Here is a 23,701-nt window from a genome sequence, read left to right on the forward strand (position 1 = left end):
AATTGATAAGTTCACTTATCAATTCATCTTTAATTTTAGTTATATCAATTTAGTTATTACGAATAATGACTTAATTTGATTCATTTCAAATAAAATTGGTCAATATTGATCACTCTAATCATGACGAATACACTTAGTTGATAATTTAATTACTATGAGATTAATTGAAATTGTAAGTTTATCTTTAATTTTTGTTAAATCAATTTAATTATTACTAATAATAGCTTAATTTGAATTATTTCAAATAAAATTGGTCGATTGATCACTCTACTCGGGACAAATACACTTAGTTAATCATGTAATTACGATGAGATTAATTGAAATTGTAAGTGAACTCATTAATTCATATCTAATTTTAGTTAAATAAACATAGTTATTACTAATAATGGCTTTATTTGAATCATTTAAAATAAAATTGGTCAATTAATTATTCTACTAAGGATGAAACACTTAATCGATAATTTAATTACTGAGATTAATTGAAATCACAATTGAACTTAGTAATTCATCTTTAATTTTAGTTAAATCAATGTAGTTATTTTTAATAATGGTTTAATTTGAATTATTTCACATAAAATTTATCAATTAATCATTCTATTCAGTACGAAATACTTAATTGATCATGTAATTACTATGATTAATTGAAATCGTAATTGAACTTAGTAATTCATCTTTAATTTTAGTTAAATCAATGTAATTATTTTTAATAATGGTTTAATTTGAATCATTTCAAACAAAATTGGTCAATTAATCACTCTATTCAGGACGAAATACTTAATTGATATTGATCACTCTATTCAGGATGAACATACTTAATTGATCGTATAATTATCATTAGATTAATTGAAACTATAATTAAACTTATTAATTTATATTTTATTTTAGTAATCAATTTAGTTATTACTAATAATGAGTTAATGTGAATCAATAGATGACTAACATGTTACAACAGATGAGTAATTTATTGAAAATGACCAAACAAATAAATACATCTGTTGAAAATGACTAAACAGATATAGACATCTGTTGCAACAAATGATTCACTTGTTGCAACAACTAATTCATCTATTGAAAATTATCAAACAGATATAGACATCTGTTGCAACAGATGACTAAGTTGTTGCAACATATGACTCATCTGTTGGAAATTACTAAATAGACAAAATATGTGTTGAAAAATAATTTAAAATACTAAAGCTCAAATGTTTTTTAGGAGAACTCAAGCGTTTTTCCCCTTGTCTAAGGTTTTGTTTTCAATTTTAGTTAAATCAATTTAATTATTATTAATAATTGCTTAATTTGAATTAACAAATGACTAACCTGTTATAAGCATTTATCGCAACAGATGACTAACTTGTTGCAACAAATAGCTGATCTATTGGAAAATAATTAAAATACTAGGGAACTCAAACATTTTTAGGAGAACTCAAATTTTTGTCCCATTGTCTTAAAGACTTGTCTCTAATTTTAGCTAAATCAATTTAGTTATTACTAGTAATTGCTTAATTTGAATCAACAGATGACTAACATGTTGCAACATATGATTCCTCTATTGGAAATTATCAAATTGATAGAAAATTTGTTATAATAGATGGGTTATCCATTAGAAAGCAATTAAAATACTAGAGAACTTAAATGTTTTTAGGAGAACTCAAACGTTTGTCCCCTCGATCCTTTTGCATAATACACTATTTTTGTCTTCTTTACCTGTTTCACAAAATTTTTCATGTGTTTCACTTATTCGTTGTGCCCTTGTTGAAATTTTTAGAATTTTTTTAAGTCAAATTTTGTTCGTATATTACTTGGACATTACTTCATAGGTGATTTTGTAAGTATAATTATGATTTTTGTTGAATTTCTTATTTGGTATATTTGCTACTACCACAATGGATAGAACTTGCAACATGAATCCTATATATGAGTCTTTTATTGCAACAAGTGAGTAATCTGTTGCAACATATGACTAATTTGTTGCAACAAATGACCTATATGTTGGATTCATGTTACAGCACTATAATATAAATCCAATAGATGAGTAATCTGTTGCAATAGATTAGTCATAAATGTTGCAACAGATTACTCATATGTTGCAACAGATTAATCAATATGTTGCAACAGATTAGTCAATACTCCCTCCATTAATAATAAGTGAATTATTGAAGTATTTTTTATATTTCAAAATAAGTGAATGGTTCACAATTCAAGGTAGATGTTGGAAATTTTTTCCAAATTTACCCTTTATTAAATGTGCATGTGCCAAAATTCAACAATTAACTTATTGTGAAACGGAGGGAGTATGTTGCAACAGATTACACATCTATGCAACATATTACTTATCTGTTGGATTCACGTTACATGTTTTATCTACTGTTGAAAAAACAGCTGTAGCAAATACACCCAGATGAGAAATTCAACTAAAAATTATAATTTTACTTACTAAAATAACCTATAAGTAATTCCCAAATAATATACGAATAAAATTTGACTTAAAAAAATTTGATCAAGTAGCAATAGTAGCAGTAACAACAATGTTCAACAACAAGAAGATGATGACGATGAACAAGAAGAGATGATAATGAAGAATAAGATGATGATAATGAAGAAGATGATGAATAAAGCAACAACAACAATGAACAACAAAAATCACGAAGAGAGAAAAAACTCCAATAAATGAGAAGAGAGAGAAACGTGCCTTTTTTTCCCTCCATTTCTAGTTATATTAGGTTTTATATTGGATCAAAGTGTAAATTAAAAAACTTGTGAGTTATTTTCAAACTTTTCTTACTTTCTTAATCCTTAATAAAGTAATTGTCAGTTTCACTCAATTATTAAGACTTGTGTCACCCACACTTCATTTTAAAACTCTTTTGTCACCTAGAGCCCAAAGCCCCGACTTACTTTTCTCAATCAATAATCTTCAGTTTACGCAATTCACTAATCTTCTTGTGCATTTGTCTTCACAATGTACTTCTCAATGTGATGACATTTCAGTAGAAGTTTGTGAAAATCACAATCATTTAACTTTTTAGTATGTTCATAAAAAAAATATTTTATACCAAAAAATAGTTTAAACAACTCATTTTGCTTAACTATAATAACTTTTAATGGTATTTTACAAAATATTTAAGACTAGAAGTTTCAAAAGTTGTCAAGGTGGAGAATCGAACCCTTACTAATAAGATGGAATTTCAGGTTGCTAGACAAACATCTTGATTGCTATAATTAATGTGACATTTATTTTTGATTTGGAAAAAACTTCTGAAAATAAATTTTTATCAGACCTTTCTATATTCCTCTTGATTCTCTTTACCCCCTTCCCCCTTCCCCTTCCCCTACCTCTAATTTGTTTTTCAAAAATAAATAATAATAATTTGCTACTTCACTCAAATTAAAAGGCCACTCAAGACAAGAGGGAGTTGTTCGGGTAGTAATCACCCCCAACCTTCATCTTTAAAGTTGTGGATTTGAGTCAGTAAGAGAGCAAAAAAGTTGTGGATTTGAGTCAGTAAGAGTGCAAAAAGGGTGGGAGCTTCTAGGAAGGGGTGAACAAAAGGGTCGTCATTCAAGCCAGAAAGTGATATATTCGGCTACTTGATGATACCTGATTTTTAAAGCAAAAAATAAAAAATATAATGCAGTAACTTTGGCAATCAATCAAAGAAATCAATTTTCCAAATCCCTTCGTGGAAGTGCATAGTAACAATTTGGAGAATCACATTTACTTATTGATTCTTCTCTTTCTAATTCAATATTACTCTCTCTCTATATCAACTTCGTCAAATGAAACAGATCAACAAGCTCTACTAGCTTTCAAAGATCTTGTTACTGGTCCTAGTCATTTTTTGGCGAATAATTGGACCATGAATACTTCTTTTTGCTCTTGGTTCGGTGTCATGTGCAGTCCAAACTGTAGCCGCGGCTCTTCCCGATATGCAACTTCAAGGCACAATTTCCCCCTCTTTGGTCAATTTGTCCTTTCTCAGTGTGCTCAATCTCGGGAACAACAGTTTCCATGGTGGCATCCCTTACGGACTTGGCCATTTGCCTTGCTTGCGAGTCATTGACATTCAGAACAATCAGCTAGAAGGAAGTATTCCAGAGGATATTTTTAATACATCTTCTTTGGAAAAAATTAATTTCAGTTCCAACAACCTCTCGCATAGAATTCTAACCTCTATAGGTCTTCCTCTTCCCAACCTTAAACATCTTCAGTTGTCGGACAATCAGCTGACATTAGTATCCCTTTGGTTGACCTTGCAAATTCTATGCCAAGAACCTTAACTCACCTAAATCCCAGTTCAAGGTAAAGAATAGTAAATAAATTCATAATAAAGAAAACTTAATATAAATAAAGTAAAAATTATTCTTTGACAAGAAATAAAATATCTCAAATAGTTATATCTCATAGTATACAAAAAAATAAAATATTTAAATATTTTTTTTTAAGTAACATAGTAAATAGTATCTAAGTAAGTTCACATTGGGTGCCAAAAAAAAAATATTATCTAAGACGAGAGATATAGTAATTAGTATACAAATAGTTAAGGCTTGACTTTAGAATAATTAGATAAGCTAATTTTTTCTGTGTGTATGCACTCATTGTTCATGCAAATTGTGAGAATGAAGCATGTACGTACATCACTATTAAATATTCGACAATTCGTATTTATTATTTAAAAATAAGTTGCACTTTAGTGAAGAAATCAAGCAAGCAACATACTGTGAATCTCACGAATAAGATAAATAAAATACTGTAATCTTTTTTGAAATGTTACCAATTATGAGAACATAATTTGGAATCAATTGATAGCTAGACAGGAGGGAGAAAGAGAGAGCGCATTAATTTTATTTGATGAAGAGGAGTGCTTGAATTTTTTGTGAATTAAAATAACGTACTTATGAATATCTGAATGATTAAGATCCTATAACATAATTATTTGCCGCATTAACTACTTGTGTTTAAGAGACACATAATAATCAAATTAAACTTTCTAGATGATCACTGAAATAAATTTAAGTATCAAATTGATAGTTGATGGCAAATTTAAATATTTGTATATGTATTTTACCAAAACACAAAAGATAGAGGAAGTTGAAGAAGAGCAATCAACTAAACATCAATTTTCGCCGTTGGCACACTCATTTATTTTGAAAACGTTATGGTTATTTTAACTAAGAATAATATTTTGGAAAAAAAGACATAATTACCCCCTCAACCTACGATCGAATTTCGAGCAATATACTCTATCTTTATTGGGTCATCCTATTACTCCTAATTTAAAAAGAATTTTTTGTTTTTTGCACCTTATATGCTGACGTGGAGTCATGATGTGAAAACACTTACCTCAAGTGTGTGGGAAGCTTTTCAAAACAGAAAAATACTCAAATTTATCATTGAACTATTAAAAATGCCATTATCAAAAGTTTGACTTATCTATGTCACTACTGTTACAAAATGATTAAGGCACAAATAAACCTGTTTTGTAATTATAGTGACATAGATGAACCAAACTTTTAGCGTATGACATAGATGAGCATAGGGGTGGCTCAAGCCTGTTGGTGGCCAATTGAAGGCCTTAAGCTTTCGAAAGAAATTAACATTTTTTTTAAAATTCAAAGTTTATTCTTTTAATTTTTTAAGATACAAAGTTATTAATATATTTCATATAAAATTATTTTGAGATGCAAAGTTCTTTTTTTTTTTTTTTATATATAGATATGCATTATTTTTTTACCTTTTCTACAAATAATACTCCTTTCATTTCAGTTTGCTTGTTTATTTGACTTGACATGGAATTTGAAGTTTAAAAAAGTGAAGAAGATTTTTGAATTTTAAAATCTTAAACTAAAGATATAAGGAATACGCTAAAATACTTTTTAATCTTATGATCTTAAACATATCATATAGAACGATAATATTAAATTGTTGACCGAATAAAAGAAAAATATTCTTTTTATAACTGATCAAAAATAAAAAGATAAATAAATTAAAATGAATGGTACAAAATATATTGAGGAAAAATTGTATAATAACTCTATTATTTCTCTAAAAAAAAAAAGGCCCCTTCAATTTAGGGGCCTAAGGTGGGTTCGTAATTCTGCAAGGCATAGAGCCGCCCTTGGATGAGTAATTTCTAATAATTTAATGATATATTTCAGCTTTTTTTCACTTGTCAGTTTCAAAGCTGATTTTCAAAAAAACTTTTAAAAAATTGCTATGTTGTTCATCATATTGGTTAGAGTTTGTGACTTGAATTTTTGTTGATCCGGCCGTGAAAAGATCGCAGTGCGACCCATGTTTGAGATTTTTTGAGGTGTCTGTTGTTTATCATATGGTTTTTGGCTTTGGATTTATTTATACGTACGCATTATATAAGGGTGTTTAGTGGGTTGTTCTTGGTGGTTTTAATATAAGTCATTGACTATCGTCTCCTCCTTGTACTCCGCTCCAGTATAGTGAATTTCCTCCTCCGTTGGTGGTTTTTTCCCTCAAAGATTTCCACTTAAAATCTATGTGTTTTTGTGGTATTACTTATTTTTATCTGTTTCTATAACAATATTCATTTTTATGTATCAAAATTCAACAAAAACTCAGCCAGATCCCACCAATCAAGCTCAAATTTCAATTACAACTTGGCAGCACTATCATCACTAAACCCCAACAATCAATTTGGCTAACAACCAAGAACTTGGACAAAGCAATTTTTTGTTCGGTCTTCAAGCTTAACATTTATGGAAACATAGAAGTTAGCATCTCTTCCTATGGCGTCCTTTCTGAGCTGCAAATTAATATGTTGCTTTTTGTTTGCCTGGTTTCTGTAATAACTGTCTGAACCAAATCGAAGCGATAAGCTTCCTTGGCCTAAACGTTTAAACATGATTGAAGGCGTTATATGAGATAAACATCCAATATCCTCGAACTATGGTCAAAGTTACGACATAGTCCAAGTTCACACGGGTCCTATTAGCCCCATGAACTCAATTTTAGTGTATTTTTGTGCACCTTTTGTGCTAATGCGGCACTTTTATTACATATAATGGGTTTCACGTCAACGGTGCCACGTCAGCAAAAAAAATTGACAAAAGGTGCCACATCAGCTAAAAAATTGACGAAAGGTGCTACATCAGCTAAAAAAATTGACAAAAGATGCCACATTAGCTAAAAGGATTGATAAAAATACACAAAAATTTAGTTCAGGGGTAATAGGACTCTGTGTTGGAGTGTGTCGTAGCAAAGTCATAGTTCAGGGGTACTAGATGCTTTACTCGCATGTGACCAAGAGGTCACGGGTTCAAGCCTTGGAAACAGCCTCTGGCAGAAATGCAAGATAAGGCTGTGTACGATACACCCTTGTGGTGGGGCCCTTTCCCAGACACCGCGCATAGTGGTAGCTTTAGTGCACCGGGCTGCCCTTTTTTTTTTTTATATTGCTAGAGGAATTCTTTACCCTTACTGTGATTCTTTGTTTAAGGGTCATTCATGTTGAACCTTCTTAGTTATGTAAACGCAAAAATTAGCAGGATCTGGTGCCATGAACTCGTATTGAATTTAAAGAAATACTGCTCCTACCACTTATGATTCAGCCATAACAGAAGCAATTTTCAACAACTCATTATTCAGTGGTATCTGCTAAATTATCATGACGAAATTATTTTAGGCTTAATGGAATATCAATTTTCAACAGATACGCCATTAATGTCATCTATAGTTCTTATGCTAAGTAGTTAGATGGATCAACAGACGAAAGCTGTAATTGAGTAACAATATTTTGATATATCATATGAGTTCGGCAGAACCCGGTAGGTTTTGTCCAAACTTCGTGTATCTGTATTTAAAAGATTACTAGGTATTGCGTAATTTTACACTGTTATGCCTTTAACTGTGTACGCCCTTGTTACAATAAATATTTTCCTGTTATATTATTTTCATTTTTCAATAATGCAAATGCAAACATGAAGTTTGGTCAAACAAAGAAGAAAAACATGTCTCAACTTATCTTAATTGATTGTCAAACCAAACTATGTGGGGGACAGACATGACATAGCCATATTGGCATTTTTTTCAATCAACAACAACTATACCCACACAGCTTTAAAACGCGTCACCGGGGAGAAAGACCTATTTACTTATACACTCAGTATCTCTTTTGTGTTTTGCATATGTGGACTCTTTATCCAAAGTTGGGATGTTACATGCACCCTCTCTTATGGACTCAGCGTTTGCCCCACCAAACGGAATTTGCCTAGACTCAGGACTGAGGTTTGCCCCACCTTATTGGAATTTACCTAAACTCAGTTTGAACTCTAGCCCACATCTACAAGGTTGACAAACGAGTGATACTGGGTATATAAGTAAATAGGCTCCGAAGCGGATAATATCACTAGTGGTCTGGACCGTTACAGATTCTCTGGTTGACAGTACACTTGGGGGCGAGTTTATATCACAAGATAGAATTCTAGCTGCCTTTTTTGAAAGTAAAAATATAAAACATATACAGGGGTAATACAAGCAAAGGGGCTATGTCTTTCCTTACCAATCTTAACGCGACTACGAACCTCCACTAATTAACAAATATTCATTCCTCATTAACGTCTTCGTCTTGGATCTTAACAACCAAAGTAATGTCAATAATCCAGGAAAATTGGACAGATTCTATTTTTTTGTGCTGCTTATTTTCCACCTTTTAATCTGTTTTCACATTGCTCTTTCTGCTACTTTTTTTTTTTTTTTAATCAAAGAGTGGCAAAGCCACCAAAATATAAAATTAATAAAGAAATGTTTACATAATTTTTTGCTACTTATTTTCCTTCTCAGCATTAATATGTTTTCACATTTTGGAAATTATAATCTATTCTTTTCAACATTTTACGTATTTGTTTTGAGCTATATAATGGAGTATAACAGTTATCTTTGAAAATACCACACACAAACTAATCCAGTGACCAAATTCCCTTGAAACATACTATTTCCACTGCATAGTAACAAGAGAAAATTGAAGGAAAGGTGTCTTTTAAGTCTTGAACGAAGTATTGGTGACATTGACCAATTTAAAGCGTCAAACATAATTAAAAACTTGATTAAGTTAATAGTGGACTTGATTAATATTTTCTAAACTTTTTAATCTTTTCAAAAATACAAATTAACCCACACCCACAAAACTTCCCCCCTCTGCAAATCAATCTCTCTCTCTCTTCTCTCTTTCTGTCGATAGTTTCTCTCTCTAACTTCTCCCAACCAACAGCTTTTCAATCATGTGCAACTTCAACCTCTGGCAACAAATAGTTTTGAGTTCTTGCCCGTTCCTTTTTGACATTCAACCGTCAGTCGACGTGACAACATTCTCTGGCAACAACAACTTCGAGTTCTTCATTATTTCTTTTCGATTTTCACAAGTAAAATATTAGGGCTCTTAAGTTATGATGAAAATGAGGAACTTGATTTGTTGGTGTTTGTTATTTTTTTTGTTATTTTTTTTAATGTTTGTTATTTTTTAGTTGAATTTCTCATCTGGATGTATTTGCTACTGCTGTTTTTTAATAATGGATAAAACATGTAACGTGAATCCAACAGATGAGTATTTGTTGCAACATATGTGACTAATCTGTTGCAATATATATGACTAATGTGTTGCGCAGATTAGTAATCTGTTGCAACATATATGACTAATCTGTTGCACAGATTAGTTATATGTTGCACAGATTAGTAATATGTTGCAACATATATGACTAATCTGTTGGAATATATATGACTAATTTGTTGCAACAAATGATTAATCTGTTGCAACATATAGGACTAATCTGTTGCAACATATATGACTAATTTGTTGCAACAAATAAGTAATCTATTGCAACATATATGAGTAACAGATTATTCATATATTGCAACATATTACTCACTTGTTGCAATAGATGACTCATATATTGGATTCATGTTGCAGGTTCTATCCATTGTAGCAGTAGCAGATACACCAAATAAGAAATTCAACAAAAATTATAATTTTACTTACAAAATAAGCTATGAAGTAATGTCCAAGTGATATACAAATAAAATTTGACCTAAATTTTTTTTTAAAAATTTCAACAAGGGCACAACGAATAAGCAAAACACATGAAAAATTTCAAGAAACAGGTAAAGAAGACAAAAATAATATACCATACATCAAATGCAAAAGGATCAAGGGGACAAACATTTGAGTTCTCCTAAAAACGTTTAAGTTTCCTAATATTTTAATTGTTTTTCTAATAGTTGACCCATTTGCTACAACAGATTTTCTATCTGTTTGATAATTTCCAACAGATGAATCATCTGATGCAACATGCTAGTTATCTGTTGATTCAAATTAAGTAATTATTAGTAATAACTAAATTGATTTAGCTAAAATTAAAGACGTCTGTACGACAATGGGACAAACATTTGTGTTCTCCTAAAAATATTTGAGTTCCCTAGTATTTTAATTATTTTTCCAACATATTATCTATTTGTTGCAATAAGTTAGTCATCTATTGCAATAAATGTTTATAACGGGTTAGTTATTTGTTTATTCAAATTAAACAATTATTTATAATAACTAAATTAATTTAATTAAAATTGAAGACAATTCTTTAATACAAGACCTTAGACAAGGGGACAAATATTTGAGTTCTCCTAAAAATTTTTGAGCTTTAATATTTTAAATTACTTTTCAGTATATATCAAACTCAGAACCAAAGTGAGCCACGGAATTTAAAAAGTGACCAAAATAGGCTAAACGTAATAATTTATTACGTTTTCTACTTTTTTCTTAACGGTCAACTAATGGAGTTGACTTTTACAAAAACGTAAGAATTTCTTGCGTTTTACATTTTTTTTTGTAAAACGTAAGAATTTCTTATGTTTAACACGATAACCGAGTAAAAAATATAATGAATTGTCAAATCAATTAAAAAGGTACTAAAAAGGAGAGTTGTTCAACGTAACAAAAAGTTACGTTCTTAGCCTTTTTGTAGTAGTGGTCCCCAACCCACAATTCCTGTTTTCCACAAATGTCTCATCACTTCTACTTTTTCCTCTTTTTACATATGATAATTATGAATTTTTTTATTCGTTAAATATTTTTATATTTTACATGTAGTTCAAATAATTTATTTTTTCTAATAAATTTTTACGTTTTACATAAAAAAAAATTTTAAAAAAGAAGCCTCATTATCTTAACAATTTTCTTATATTTATTCTATATAAAAAAATAATCACTTCTATCCTTAATTATTCGATTTCTCTTTAAAAAAATTTATACTTTTGAGTTTTTTCTCTACTCCAAAATAGTGAAAATTTGAATTATCGTCGATCAAATATGCTACTATATAAAAGAATTATATTTTTTAGGAGTGTTCCTAAAAAAAAAATATTTTCTTATATTAATTTAGGAGTGTTCCTAAATTAAATTGTGATTTTTTACTCCATTAATTATAATATGAAGCGTATTTGTGCATGTGAGTCTCCTCAATATCTTAATCAAAAACTACGATGAATCACTATCCAAAAAAATTAATTTCATATTTTAAATGCACCAAAAAAAATATAATTCTTCTATATAGTAGCATATTTGATCGTCGATAATTCAACATTTCACTATTTTGGAGTAAAGGAAAACTCAAAAGTATAATTTTTTTTAGAGAAAAATGGGATAATTAAGGATAGAAATGATTATTTTTTAATATAGAATAAATATAAGAAAATTGTTAAGTTAATGAGGTAATTGATACTTCTATTTTTTAAAATTTTTTATGTAAAACTTAAAAAATTATTACATAGAGGAAAAAATAAATTATTTGAACTACATGTAAAATATAAATAAATTTAACTAATCAAAAAATTCATAATTATCATATGTAAGAGAAAAAAGTAGAAGTGATGGGACATTTGTGGAAAAAAAAATTGTGGGTGGGAGACCACTGCTATAAAAAAGTTAAGAACGTAACTTTTTGTTATGTTGAACACCTCATTTTTTAGTATCTTTTTAATTGATTTGATAATTCACTGCTTTTTTTCCTCGGTCATCGTGTAAAATGTAAGAAATTCTTACATTTTATATTTTTTTTATAAAACGTAAGAATTGCTTATGTTTTACAAAAAAAAATGTAAAACGTAAGAAATTCTTACGTTTTTGTAAAAGTCAACTCCGTTAGTTGATCGTTAAGAAAAAATAGAAAATGTAATAAATTATTACGTTTAGCCTATTTTGGTAACTTTTTAAATAGGTGACCTATTTTGGTCACTTTTTAAATTTTGTGGCTTATTTTGATTCTGAGTTCACATATATCTTGTCTATTTAATAATTTCTAATAGATGAGTCATATGTTGCAACAATTTAGTCATCTGTTGCAACAGATGTCTATATTTATTGGATAATTTTCAATAGATGAGTTAGCTATTGCAACAAGTTAGTCATCTGTTACAACAGATGTCTATATATGTTTGGTCATTTTCAACAAATGTCTTTAACTATTTGGTCTTTTCCAATAGATTACTCATCTATTGCAACATGTTAATTGAAGTCATAATTGAACTTACCAATTCACCTTTAATTTTAGTTAAATCAATGTTGTTATTACTAATAATATCTTAATTTGAATCATTTCAAATAAAATTGATCAATTAACACTTTACTCAAGACGAACATACTTAGATGATCATGTAATTACTATGAGATGAATTGAAATCGTAATTAAATTATCAATTCATCTTTAATTTTAGTTAAATCTATTTAGTTATTACTAATAATTACTTAATTTTAATTATTTCAAATCAAATTGGTCAATTGATCATTCTACTTAAGACGAAACACTTAGTTGATCATGTAATTACTATAAAATGAATTGAAATTGTAAGTGAACTTGCTAATTCATCTTTAATTTTAGTTAAATCAATATAGTTATTTCTAATTATGGCTTGGTTTGAATCATTTAAAATAAAATTGGTCAATTGATCACTCTACTCAGGACGAACACGCTTAGTTGATCTTGTAATTACCATGAGATTAATTGAAACAGTAATTGAACTTATTAATACTAATTAAATCAATTTAGTAATTACTAATATAATGGCTTAATATGAATCAATAAATGGCTAAGATGTTGCAAAAGATGAGTAATATCTATTGAAAATGACCAAACAAGTAAAGACATCTGTTGCAATAGATTAGTCACCTATTGCAACAGATTAGTAATTTGTTGGAAATAACAAATATATAAAGTCATGTTGCAACAGATTGGTCATCTGTTGGAAATGACCAACATATAAAGACATTTGTTACAACAGATGACTAATCTATTACAACATATGTGTATATTTGTTTGATAATTTTCAACAAACGACTCATCTGTTGCAATAGATTAAATCTGTTGCAATAGGTTATACACTTAAATGATCATGTAATTACTCTAAGATTAATTGAAATTGTAATTATTAAATCAATTTGGCTATTACTAATAATGACTTAATTTGAATCATTTCAAAGAAAATTAGTCAATTGATCACTCTACTCAGAACGAATACACATAGATGATCGTGTAATTAATATGAGAATAATTGAAATCGTAATTGAACTTATCAATTCATCTTTAATTTTAGTTATATCAATGTAGTTATTACTAATAATATCTTAATTTGAATCATTTCAAATAAAATTGATCAATTAACACTTTACTCAAGACGAATACACTTACACGATCATGTAATTACTAACTATGAGATTAATTGAAATCGTAATTAAAATTATCAATTTATCTTTAATTTTAGTTAAATTAATTTAATTATTACTAATAATTGCTTGATTTTAATTATTTCAAATAAATTTTGTCAATTGATCATTCTACTTAAGACGAAACACTTAGTTGATCATGTAATTACTATAAAATTAATTAAAATTGTAAGTCAACTTACTAATTCATCTTTAATTTTAGTTAAATCAATATAGTTATTTCTAATTATGGTTTGGTTTTAATCATTTCAAATAAAATTGGTCAATTGATCACTCTACTCAGGACGAACACACTTAGTTGATAGTGTAATTACCACGAGATTAATTAAAATTGTAATTGAACTTATTAATTCATGTTTAATTCTAGTTAAATAATTTAGTTATTACTAATATAATGGCTTAATATGAATCAATAGATGACTAACATGTTGCAAAAGATGAGTAATCTGTTGGAAATGACCAAACAGATAAAGACATCTGTTGGAAATGACCAAACAAATATAGACATATGTTGAAACAGATAACTAACCTATTGCAATAAATGACTCATCTATTGAAAATTATCAAACAAATATAGACATCAGTTTCAACAGATGACAAAGTTGTTGCAACAAATGACTCATCTGTTGAAAATTATCAAACATATAGGATATATGTTGGAAAATAATTTAAAATACTAAAGCTCAGATGTTTCTAAGAGAACTCAAATTTTTGTCCCATTGTCTAAGGTCTTGTCTTTAATTTTAGTTAAATTAATTTAGTTATTACTAATAATTGCTTAATTTGAATCATTTTAAATAAAATTTATCAATTGATCATTTTGTTAATGACGAATACATTAATTGAAATTATAAGTGGATTTATCAATTCATCTTTAATTTAGTCAAAATAAATTTATTTATTACTAATAATGACTTAATTTGAATCATTTGAAATAAAATTGGTCGATTGATCACTCTCCTCAAGACGAATACACATAGTTGATCATGTAGTTACTATGAGATTAATTGAAATTGTAAGTGAACTTATCAATTCATCTTTAATTTTAGTTATATCAATTTAATTATTGCAAATAATGACTTAATTTGATTCATTTCAAATAAAATTGGTTAATTGATCACTCTAATCAAGATGAATACACTTAGTTGATAATTTAATTACTATGAGATTAATTGAGATTGTAAGTTTATCTTTAATATTAGTTAAATCAATTTAGTTATTACTAATAATATCTTAATTTGAATTATTTCAAATAAAATTGGTCGATTGATCACTCTACTCGGGACGAATACACTTAGTTAATCATGCAATTACAATGAGATTAATTGAAATTGTAAGTGAAATCATTAATTCATGTTTAATTTTAGTTAAATCAACATAGTTATTACTAATAATGGCTTAATTTGAATCATTTAAAATAAAATTTGATAATTAATTATTCTACTAAGGATGAAACACTTAATTGATCATTTAATTACTAAGATTAATTGAAATCGTAATTGAACTTAGTAATTCATCTTTAATTTTCGTTAAATCAATGTAGTTATTTCTAATAATGGTTTAATTTGAATTATTTCACATAAAATTTGTCAATTAATCATTCTACTCGGTAAGAAAAACTTAATTGATCATGTAATTACTATGAAATTAATTGAAATCGTAATTGAAATTATTAATACATCTTTAGTTTTATTTAAATCAATATAGTTATTTCTAATGATGACTTAGTTTAAATCAGTTCAAATAAAATTGGTCAATTGATCACTCTACTTATGACGAACATACTTTGTTGATCGTGTAATTATCATGAGATTAATTGAAACTGTAATTGAACTTATTAATTCATATTTTATTTTAGTAATCAATTTAGTTATTAATAACGCCGACTTAATATGAATCAATAGATGACAAACATGTTACAACAGATGAGTAATATGTTGGAAATGACCAAACAAATAAAAACATCTGTTGAAAATGATCAAATAGATATAGACATGTGTTGCAACAAATAACTCACTTGTTGCAACAACTAATTCATCTATTGAAAATTACCAAACAAATATAGACATCTGTTGCAATAGATGACTAAGTTGTTGCAACATATGACTCATCTGTTGGAAATTACTTAATAGACAAACTATGTGTTGAAAAACAATTTAAAATACTAAAGCTCAAATGTTTTTTAGAAGAACTCAAACGTTTTCCCCTTATCTAAGGTCTTGTCTTCAATTTTAGTTAATTCAATTTAATTATTATTAATATTTGCTTAATTTGAATCAACAAATGACTAACCTGTTATAAGCATTTATTGCAACATATGACTAACTTATTGCAACAAATAGGTGATCCGTTGGAAAATAATTAAAATACTAGGGAACTCAAACATTTTTAGGAGAACTCAAATGTTTGTCCCATTGTCTTAAAGACTTGTCTTTAATTTTAGCTAAATCAAATTTAGTTATTACTAATAATTCCTTAATTTGAATCAACAGATGACTAACATGTTGCAACAGATGATTCATCTGTTGGAAATTATCAAGTAGATAGAAAATCGGTTATAATAGATAGGTTATCCATTAGAAAGCAATTAAAATACTAGGGAACTTAAATGCTTTTAGGAGAACTCAAAAGTTTGTCCCCTCGATCCTTTTGCATTTGATGTATGATACACTATTTTTGTCTTCTTTACCTGTTTCATGAAATTTTTCATGTGTTTCACTTATTCGTTGTGCCCTTGTTGAAATTTTTAGAATTTTTTTAAGTCAAATTTTGTTCATATATCACTTGGACATTACTTCATAGGTTATTTTGGAAGTATAATTATGGTTTTTGTTGATTTTTTTATTTGGTATATTTGCTACTGCTACAATGGATAGAACCTGTAACATGAATCCAATATATGAGTCATTTATTGCAATAAGTGAGTAATCTGTTGCAACATATGACTAATCTGTTACAACAGATGACCCATATGTTGAATTCATGTTACAACACTATAATACAAATCCAACAGATGAGTAATCTGTTGCAACAGATTAGTCATATATGTTACAACAGATTACTCATATGTTGCAACAGATTAGTCAATATGTTGCAACAGATTACTCATCTGTTGGATTCACGTTACATGTTTTATCTACTGTTGAAAAAACAGCAGTAGCAGATACAGATGAGAAATTCAACTAAAAATTATAATTTTACTTACTAAAATAACTTATAAGTAATTCCCAAGTGATATACGAATAAAATTTGACTTAAAAAAATTTGATCAAGTAGCAATAGTAGCGGTAACAACAATGTTCAACAACAAGAAGATGATGATGATGAATAAGAAGAGATGATAATGAAGAATAAGATGATGATAAAGGAGAAGATGATGAATAAAGCAACAACAACAATGAACAACAAAAATCACGAAGAGAGAGAAAACTCCAATAAATGAGAAGAGAGAGAAACGTGCCTTTTTTTCCCTCCATTTCTAGTTATATTATGTTTTATATTGGATCAAAGTATAAATTAAAAAACTTGTGGGTTATTTTCAAACTTTTCTTACTTTCTTAATCCTTAATAAAGTAATTGTCAGCTTCACTCAATTGTTAAGACTTATGTCACCCACACTTCATTTTAAAACTCTTTTGTCACTTAGAGCCCAAAGCCCCTACTAATTTTCTTATTGATGCTTCTGTTCTTGTTCAATATTATTCTCTTTCTATATCTGCTTCTTCGTCGAATGAAACAGATCAACAAGCTCTACTATCTTTCAAAAATCTTGTTTCTAGTCCTAGTCTTTTTTTGGCGAATAATTGGACTAATAATACTTCTTTTTGGTGTCACTTGTAGTCCAAAAGGCAAAGGGTTGTAGCCTTGGCTCTTCCTAATTTGCAACTTCAAGGCACGATTTCCCCATCATTGGCCAATTTGTCCTTTCTTAGTGTGCTCAATCTTGGGAACAACTTATTCCATGGTGGTGTCCCTAATGGACTTGCCCACTTGCCTCGCTTGCGAGTGATTGACGTTCAGAACAATCAGCTCGAGGGAAGTATTCCGACAAGTCTATTTCAACATCGGGAGAGTTCAAGTAATCTCATTGGCTTACAATAAATTCAGTGGTGAAAATTGGAGAGGGCCATGGTATGTACCCAAACTTAGAGTCCTAAATCTCAGGAACAATAGTCTCACTGGTATTATCCCGCCATCTGTTGGAAATGCCACAAAGTTGTCGAACTTCAGTTTGTATGGCAATAGGGTCCGCGGAAACATTCCAAAGGATATTGGAAATCTGAGCCAACTTGAATTTTTGTCCTTGGTCGATAATCAGTTGACAGGTTCTATTCCTGTAGCACTGTTTAATATTTCATCACTTCGTGCCACATCTCTGGCACACAATAGCCTTTCCGGTCCTCTCTTGCTTGATGAAGGAAATATTGTGTCAAATCTGGAGTATTTAGTCTTAGCTAACAACCAAATTTCTGGTCGCATTCCTTCCAACATATGCCAACTCAAGAAACTTAGCTTTTTTTCCATATCTTTAAACAATATAATTGGAGATATACCCAGAAATATTGATTGTTTATCCAAACTCGAGGAGTTTTAAATTGGTGATAATCCAATAACGGGAACTATTCCCACTTCATTGGGCAATATCTCCTCTCTACAATATCTTTATTGTCGAAACAATAGCATTATGGGGTAAATTCCTCCGGAATTAGGGAAGCTATCAAATTTGAGGCAATTAATCATTGTCCAGAATTATAATCTTAATGGTCAGATTCCAGAGTGTATTTTCAATATATCTTCTTTGGAAACAATTTGTTTCAATTTCAACAACCTCTCGGGGAGAATTCCAGCCACTACAGGTCTTCATCTTGCTAACCTTGAAGGACTTTACTTGGCACACAATCAGCTCGACGGGGAAATTCCATTGTTTATAACAAATGCTTCCAAGCTTGAGATACTGGAGTTAGCACATAACTTTCTCACAGGACCTATTCCTACTAATTTGGGAAATCTTCGTGAGCTGCAACATCTGTTCCTACATACCAATCAACTTACTAATGAACCAAGAGACTATGAGTTGCGGTTCCTCAATTCTTTGGTGGACTGTGGGATGTTGCGATATGTACAGGTGGGTTCAAATCCGTTGAATGGCATTCTGCCTAATTCTATTGGGAATCTGTCATCAAGTATTGAACTTATTTTTATAGGCGATGCGCACATCAATGGCCACATCCCCACAAGTATAGGAAATGTGAGTGGTCTAACAGCCCTAGACTTGGGAGGCACCAACTTGGCGGGTAGTATTCCTTATGATGTTGGTAAGCTTAAGAAAATCGAAGGGCTGTATCTGAATAACAATAAGTTGCATGGCCATATTCCAGAGGCGGTATGCCATTTGACTAACTTGGTTGAATTAACTCTAGATTTTAATGAACTCTTTGGATTAATTCCAGAATGTTTAGGAAATCATAGCACGCTACAAAAGATTTCTTTGAGTTCTAACAAATTATCATCGAAGTTTCCTTTGATGCTTTGGAAAATGAGTGGTCTTCTTAGTTTAGACGTGTCACAGAATTCAATAGAGGGAGAAGTTCCATGGGATATTGGAGGACTAAAAGCTTTGGTATATCTTAATCTTTCTGCTAATCACTTTTCAGGAATGATTCCAAGCAGAGTGGGGGAACTTCAGAATCTACAGTCTCTTGACCTGTCGAACAATTCATTTTTTGGCCAAATTCCATTATCCTTTCCTAACTTGATAAGCTTGGAGTTCTTGGATTTGTCTTTAAATGCTTTGTCAGGTACTATTCCTAAGTCCATGGGAAGACTCTAATACCTTAAAAGCATTAATGTTTCCTTTAATGATTTAGAAGGTGAAATACCCAGTGGTGGTGTGTTTGTGAATTCCACTTGGAAATCATTTCTCGGGAACAAAGGTCTATGTGGGGTGCACATATTGGAGGTTCCTGCTTGCGCTAATCCGGGAAAACAATCAAAGTCTAAGGATCTTGTGCTAAAAGTTGTTACCCTCGTGGTTATTTCATCCTGTCTGATATTCTTCTTGGTTTCAATTTGGATAATGAAGCGAAAGAAGAAAGGAAAGTCTAAAGATGTGGAAAAGGTGCCGGAGATCAAGACTCATCAATTAGTTTCCTATCATGAGATTCAACGAGCAACAAATTATTTTGATGAATCAAATTTAATTGGTGTCGGAAGTTCTGGCTCTGTGTACAAAGGCACATTATCTAGTGGAATTGTGGTAGCCATAAAGATTCTGGATTTGGAATATGAGGAAGTATGCAAGAGGTTCGATACTGAATGTGAAGTGATGAGAAATGTTAGGCACAGAAATCTTGTGCCCGTGATCACAACTTTTTCTAGTGACTATATAAGATCCTTTGTTCAGCAATATATGTCTAACGGGAGCCTTGAAAATTGGTTGTACAGAGAAGACTGCCAATTGAACCTTCTTCAAAGAGTAACTGTAATGCTTGATGCGGCTATGGGAATTGAATATCTACATCATGGTCATATCACTCCAATAGTTCATTGTGACCTAAAGCCAGGCAACATTCTTTTGGATGATGATATGGTGGCTCATGTTGGTGATTTTGGCATCTCTAAAATTTTAGCTGTAAGCAAGTCCATGGCATAAACTGAGACATTGGGCACTCTTGGTTACATCGCACCAGGTAAATAATATCTACCTTCTTTGGTTTTCTCTTAGCATAATTAGGCGTATCCAAATTCTTGAAGTAAAAAAAGCAAGTCTCTATTTGCACATAATCGATGTTATATTTTAAGTGACTTTCTTTCCTTTCATTCTTTTCAAAGAATATGGCTCGGAGGGAATAATATCCACTAATGGGGATGTTTATAGTTACGGCATCATGTTAATGGAGGTTTTGACCAAAAGAAGGCCAACTGATGAAGAGATATGCAGTGAAAATATTGACTTGAGGATTCATTTTCAGGGTCTATGATGGACGTTATAGATGACAATCTTTTTCCTAAGGAAGAACAAATCACTTCAAAAAGTGAAATCTGTATAGCCTCAATGGTAGAATTGGCTTTAGACTGCACAGAGGAAACACTAGAATCAAGAATAACCATGAAAGATGTAGTTAAGAGGCTTAACCAAATCAAGATCACATTTCTGGAAATGTAGTAGTTAGCATCTCTTTCGACGGTGTTGTTTCTCAGCTGCAAGTTAATATGCTGTTTTTGTTTTACCTGGTTTGTTTAGTAAAGTTTTCATATACTAGTTTTTAGAGTCATGTACTATTTGTACTAATAGAGGGTTGCATTTCCCTCATTTACTTTACTTTTGTGATTTCAGATGTGAGTGGTATCGAAGTGTTCAGTTGCACTATTTTACTTGCTGTTTTCTTTAGTGGTGCCATATATCTTGTTTTAGTATCCGTAATTGATAGTCAAAATGCAATCCAAAATTTGTTTGCGAGCTTCATGTTGGAGGTCTCGCCTTTAATCAGCATATTGGCTATTAGCATGGAATTGAGTTCTAAAGTGGAAGTAGTTTGGCCTTGAAGGTAGCACCATTTCACCCCAAACTCAGCAGCTAAAGCTTCGGCCATGTTGGTACTACTACAGTGAACTAACACCATGAAGGCCATAATCAAATTACCGTGGCTATTCCTGATCACTCCACCAATTCCGGCTCTGCTTATTAATATCGGGATATATAATACTGTGAAATCCATGATTAATGGAGAGAAATGTGAAAGTAGAACTGAATTTTATTGATCCATTCTACTGTACACTGCATTGTGCCCTTATTTATAGACAGAGTAGTGAGCTTAGTAAGCTTTCCTCCAGTTCATTGACAGCTCAACATAACCAACTAACAACTTGACAACTTGCCTAACAACTTCTTCAACTAACTCAACTAAATCGCTAACTAACTAACTAACTAACTACTTCATCAATATAGTCGTGAAGACTCCAATGAAACAGTAACTATGTACATATATATATGCCCATAGAAGGTGCAGTGATGAAGGTGCAATGATCACATTATGAATCACATGTGAAAACACTCCCCCTCAAGCTACAGGGTGCAGTATGTTTAGCACGCCAAGCTTACCTAATTATTGTGCATGTTGATCTTGACTTAGGCCCTTGGTGAGAAGGTCAGCAATCTGATCATGAGTGTTGACATATGTAGCCTGTATCAAGCCACTCTTGATCTTGTCCCTGATAAAGTTGCAATCAATCTGTATGTGTTTTGTTCTTTCATGAAACACAGAATTATTGGCCAGTCGTATAGTTGAATTGCAATCACTGAACACTGATATGTTATTTAGTATGTGTTTTTCTCGGGTACACAAAATCTGTATATGTAGAACAACAACTTCAACTTTAGTTCTGTTTAAAAACAAGAACACAATGAAGTGCAGGAAATACCCTCAACACAAGATCAAAGTGATCTTTCTAAGAGGTGTATTTTATTTGTAGAAATAAAGATGAAATAGAAATGACCAAGTCATCCGAATTCACAGAGTTTCCTTAAGGAAATAATTCCCCTCACTGTACCCGAGGTTGTGGAATTTTTCCTCCCAGGATAAAATGGCCAAACAAACCAACTGTAGCGGTACCTCAAACAATTGGAATATCTTCGAACTCACTGAATGTTTTGAGTGATCACACAAAATATTTTTAAGGCAAGAAAAGTGTTTTTATTCTAAAAATTTTTCGTGTCTAAACCTGTGAATGAAAGCAGGTTTATATAGCCATAACATGCCTCTTATGAAAAGAGGCAATGGTTCACTTTAAAGGTTGCACCTCTTTCTGAAAATTCATATCTATTCATCAAAGATTGCATCTTTTCCTGAACAGTCATCTCATTTCATGAAACAGTGTGTCACTTCATTGAAGGATTGTACCCTTTTGAAGCATGCATCAGTTCATGAAGCAGTGCATCAGTTCACTTGAAACAGTACAACTGAACAGTTCTGTTTGAAACATTGCTTTTGTACTAAAAACATTGCAACTGTTACTGCATGCATATATAAAAAAGAGTATTAGTATTAAACTCAGAAAATTTTTCCTGCGTTTTTCCTTTTGGTATGTTCGAATCTCAAATAAATTTTGTCCAAAAATATAGATCTCATCGATTGATCATTTTCCAAATCAAAATCTGAATCCGAAGTCGAGCAAGAGGCGATGACGACGGCGCGAGGCATCTTTTATTTCTTGCCTTACTTACTATGTGGAGTAAGTGTTCTTGGTTATAAACACTTCCAGGTTCTCTTCTTCCACCAATGTGGGAGAAAGAGCAAACTTTCTAATTTGGGAGTACACTTTCCATTTTAGTGTCTCTTTCCCTCCACTATTTTACTCTCAATTTTTTCATTCATACTTCTTTCATATACTATGAACCCAACAATCCCCCACATGAATGGGGAATGACTATTTTTTCATAAAAATTTTACGAAAAAGTATGTGATCATCAATCGAAGACTGATTGTATCTGGATAAGTGAGTTTCCCTTTGAACTTTCCGTAGTGAACATGCATCGGATGGACTCAGTCAATTGGTAGATTTAATATCTTTGAACCGTTGAGCTTTAATGTACACCTATACAATACATGTCAGACAACCATCCTTTTAACATTTATGGTTCTCATGGTTTTGTTCTTTTCAGCCATGAACATGTCCCGGTTTCATGAGAGCTTAGATAATAGGACTTTACTAACATTCTTTTTGAAGCGGCTTCCACTTCGCCCTCACATAGGTGATTTCTAAACGTTCAATCCTACAGATTAAACTATTTGGTCAAATCTGCCAAATTTAGATAATCATTAAAAGACTTTTCACCTTAAGTCTTATCCTTATTTACTAAACATTATCTACATCATGAGAATGGGTTGGGTAATTGACAATGTTGAACCTGTCAGACACAACTTTGTTTGATCTTCTTGAACCTAGCTCTTGGGATCTCTAGT

The 23,701-nt window shown here is 30.7% G+C and overlaps 1 protein-coding gene across 1 annotated transcript in view; it reads left to right on the plus strand.

Moving 5' to 3' along the window:
• LOC107871541 (receptor kinase-like protein Xa21) overlaps nt 1–20,391 on the plus strand; it is a 29,281-nt gene extending 8,890 nt beyond the window's left edge. Inside the window, exons 2-4 of the mRNA XM_047412926.1 lie at nt 17,580–17,778; nt 18,449–19,537; nt 19,607–20,391. Of these exons, the coding sequence (XP_047268882.1) occupies nt 17,580–17,778; nt 18,449–19,537; nt 19,607–20,391 (2,073 nt within the window). The remainder of the gene's footprint in view (nt 1–17,579; nt 17,779–18,448; nt 19,538–19,606) is intronic.
• Nucleotides 20,392–23,701: the final 3,310 nt, after the last annotated feature.

This window comes from Capsicum annuum, chromosome 5 (genome assembly GCF_002878395.1).
Source record: "Capsicum annuum cultivar UCD-10X-F1 chromosome 5, UCD10Xv1.1, whole genome shotgun sequence".
NCBI lineage: Eukaryota > Viridiplantae > Streptophyta > Magnoliopsida > Solanales > Solanaceae > Capsicum > Capsicum annuum.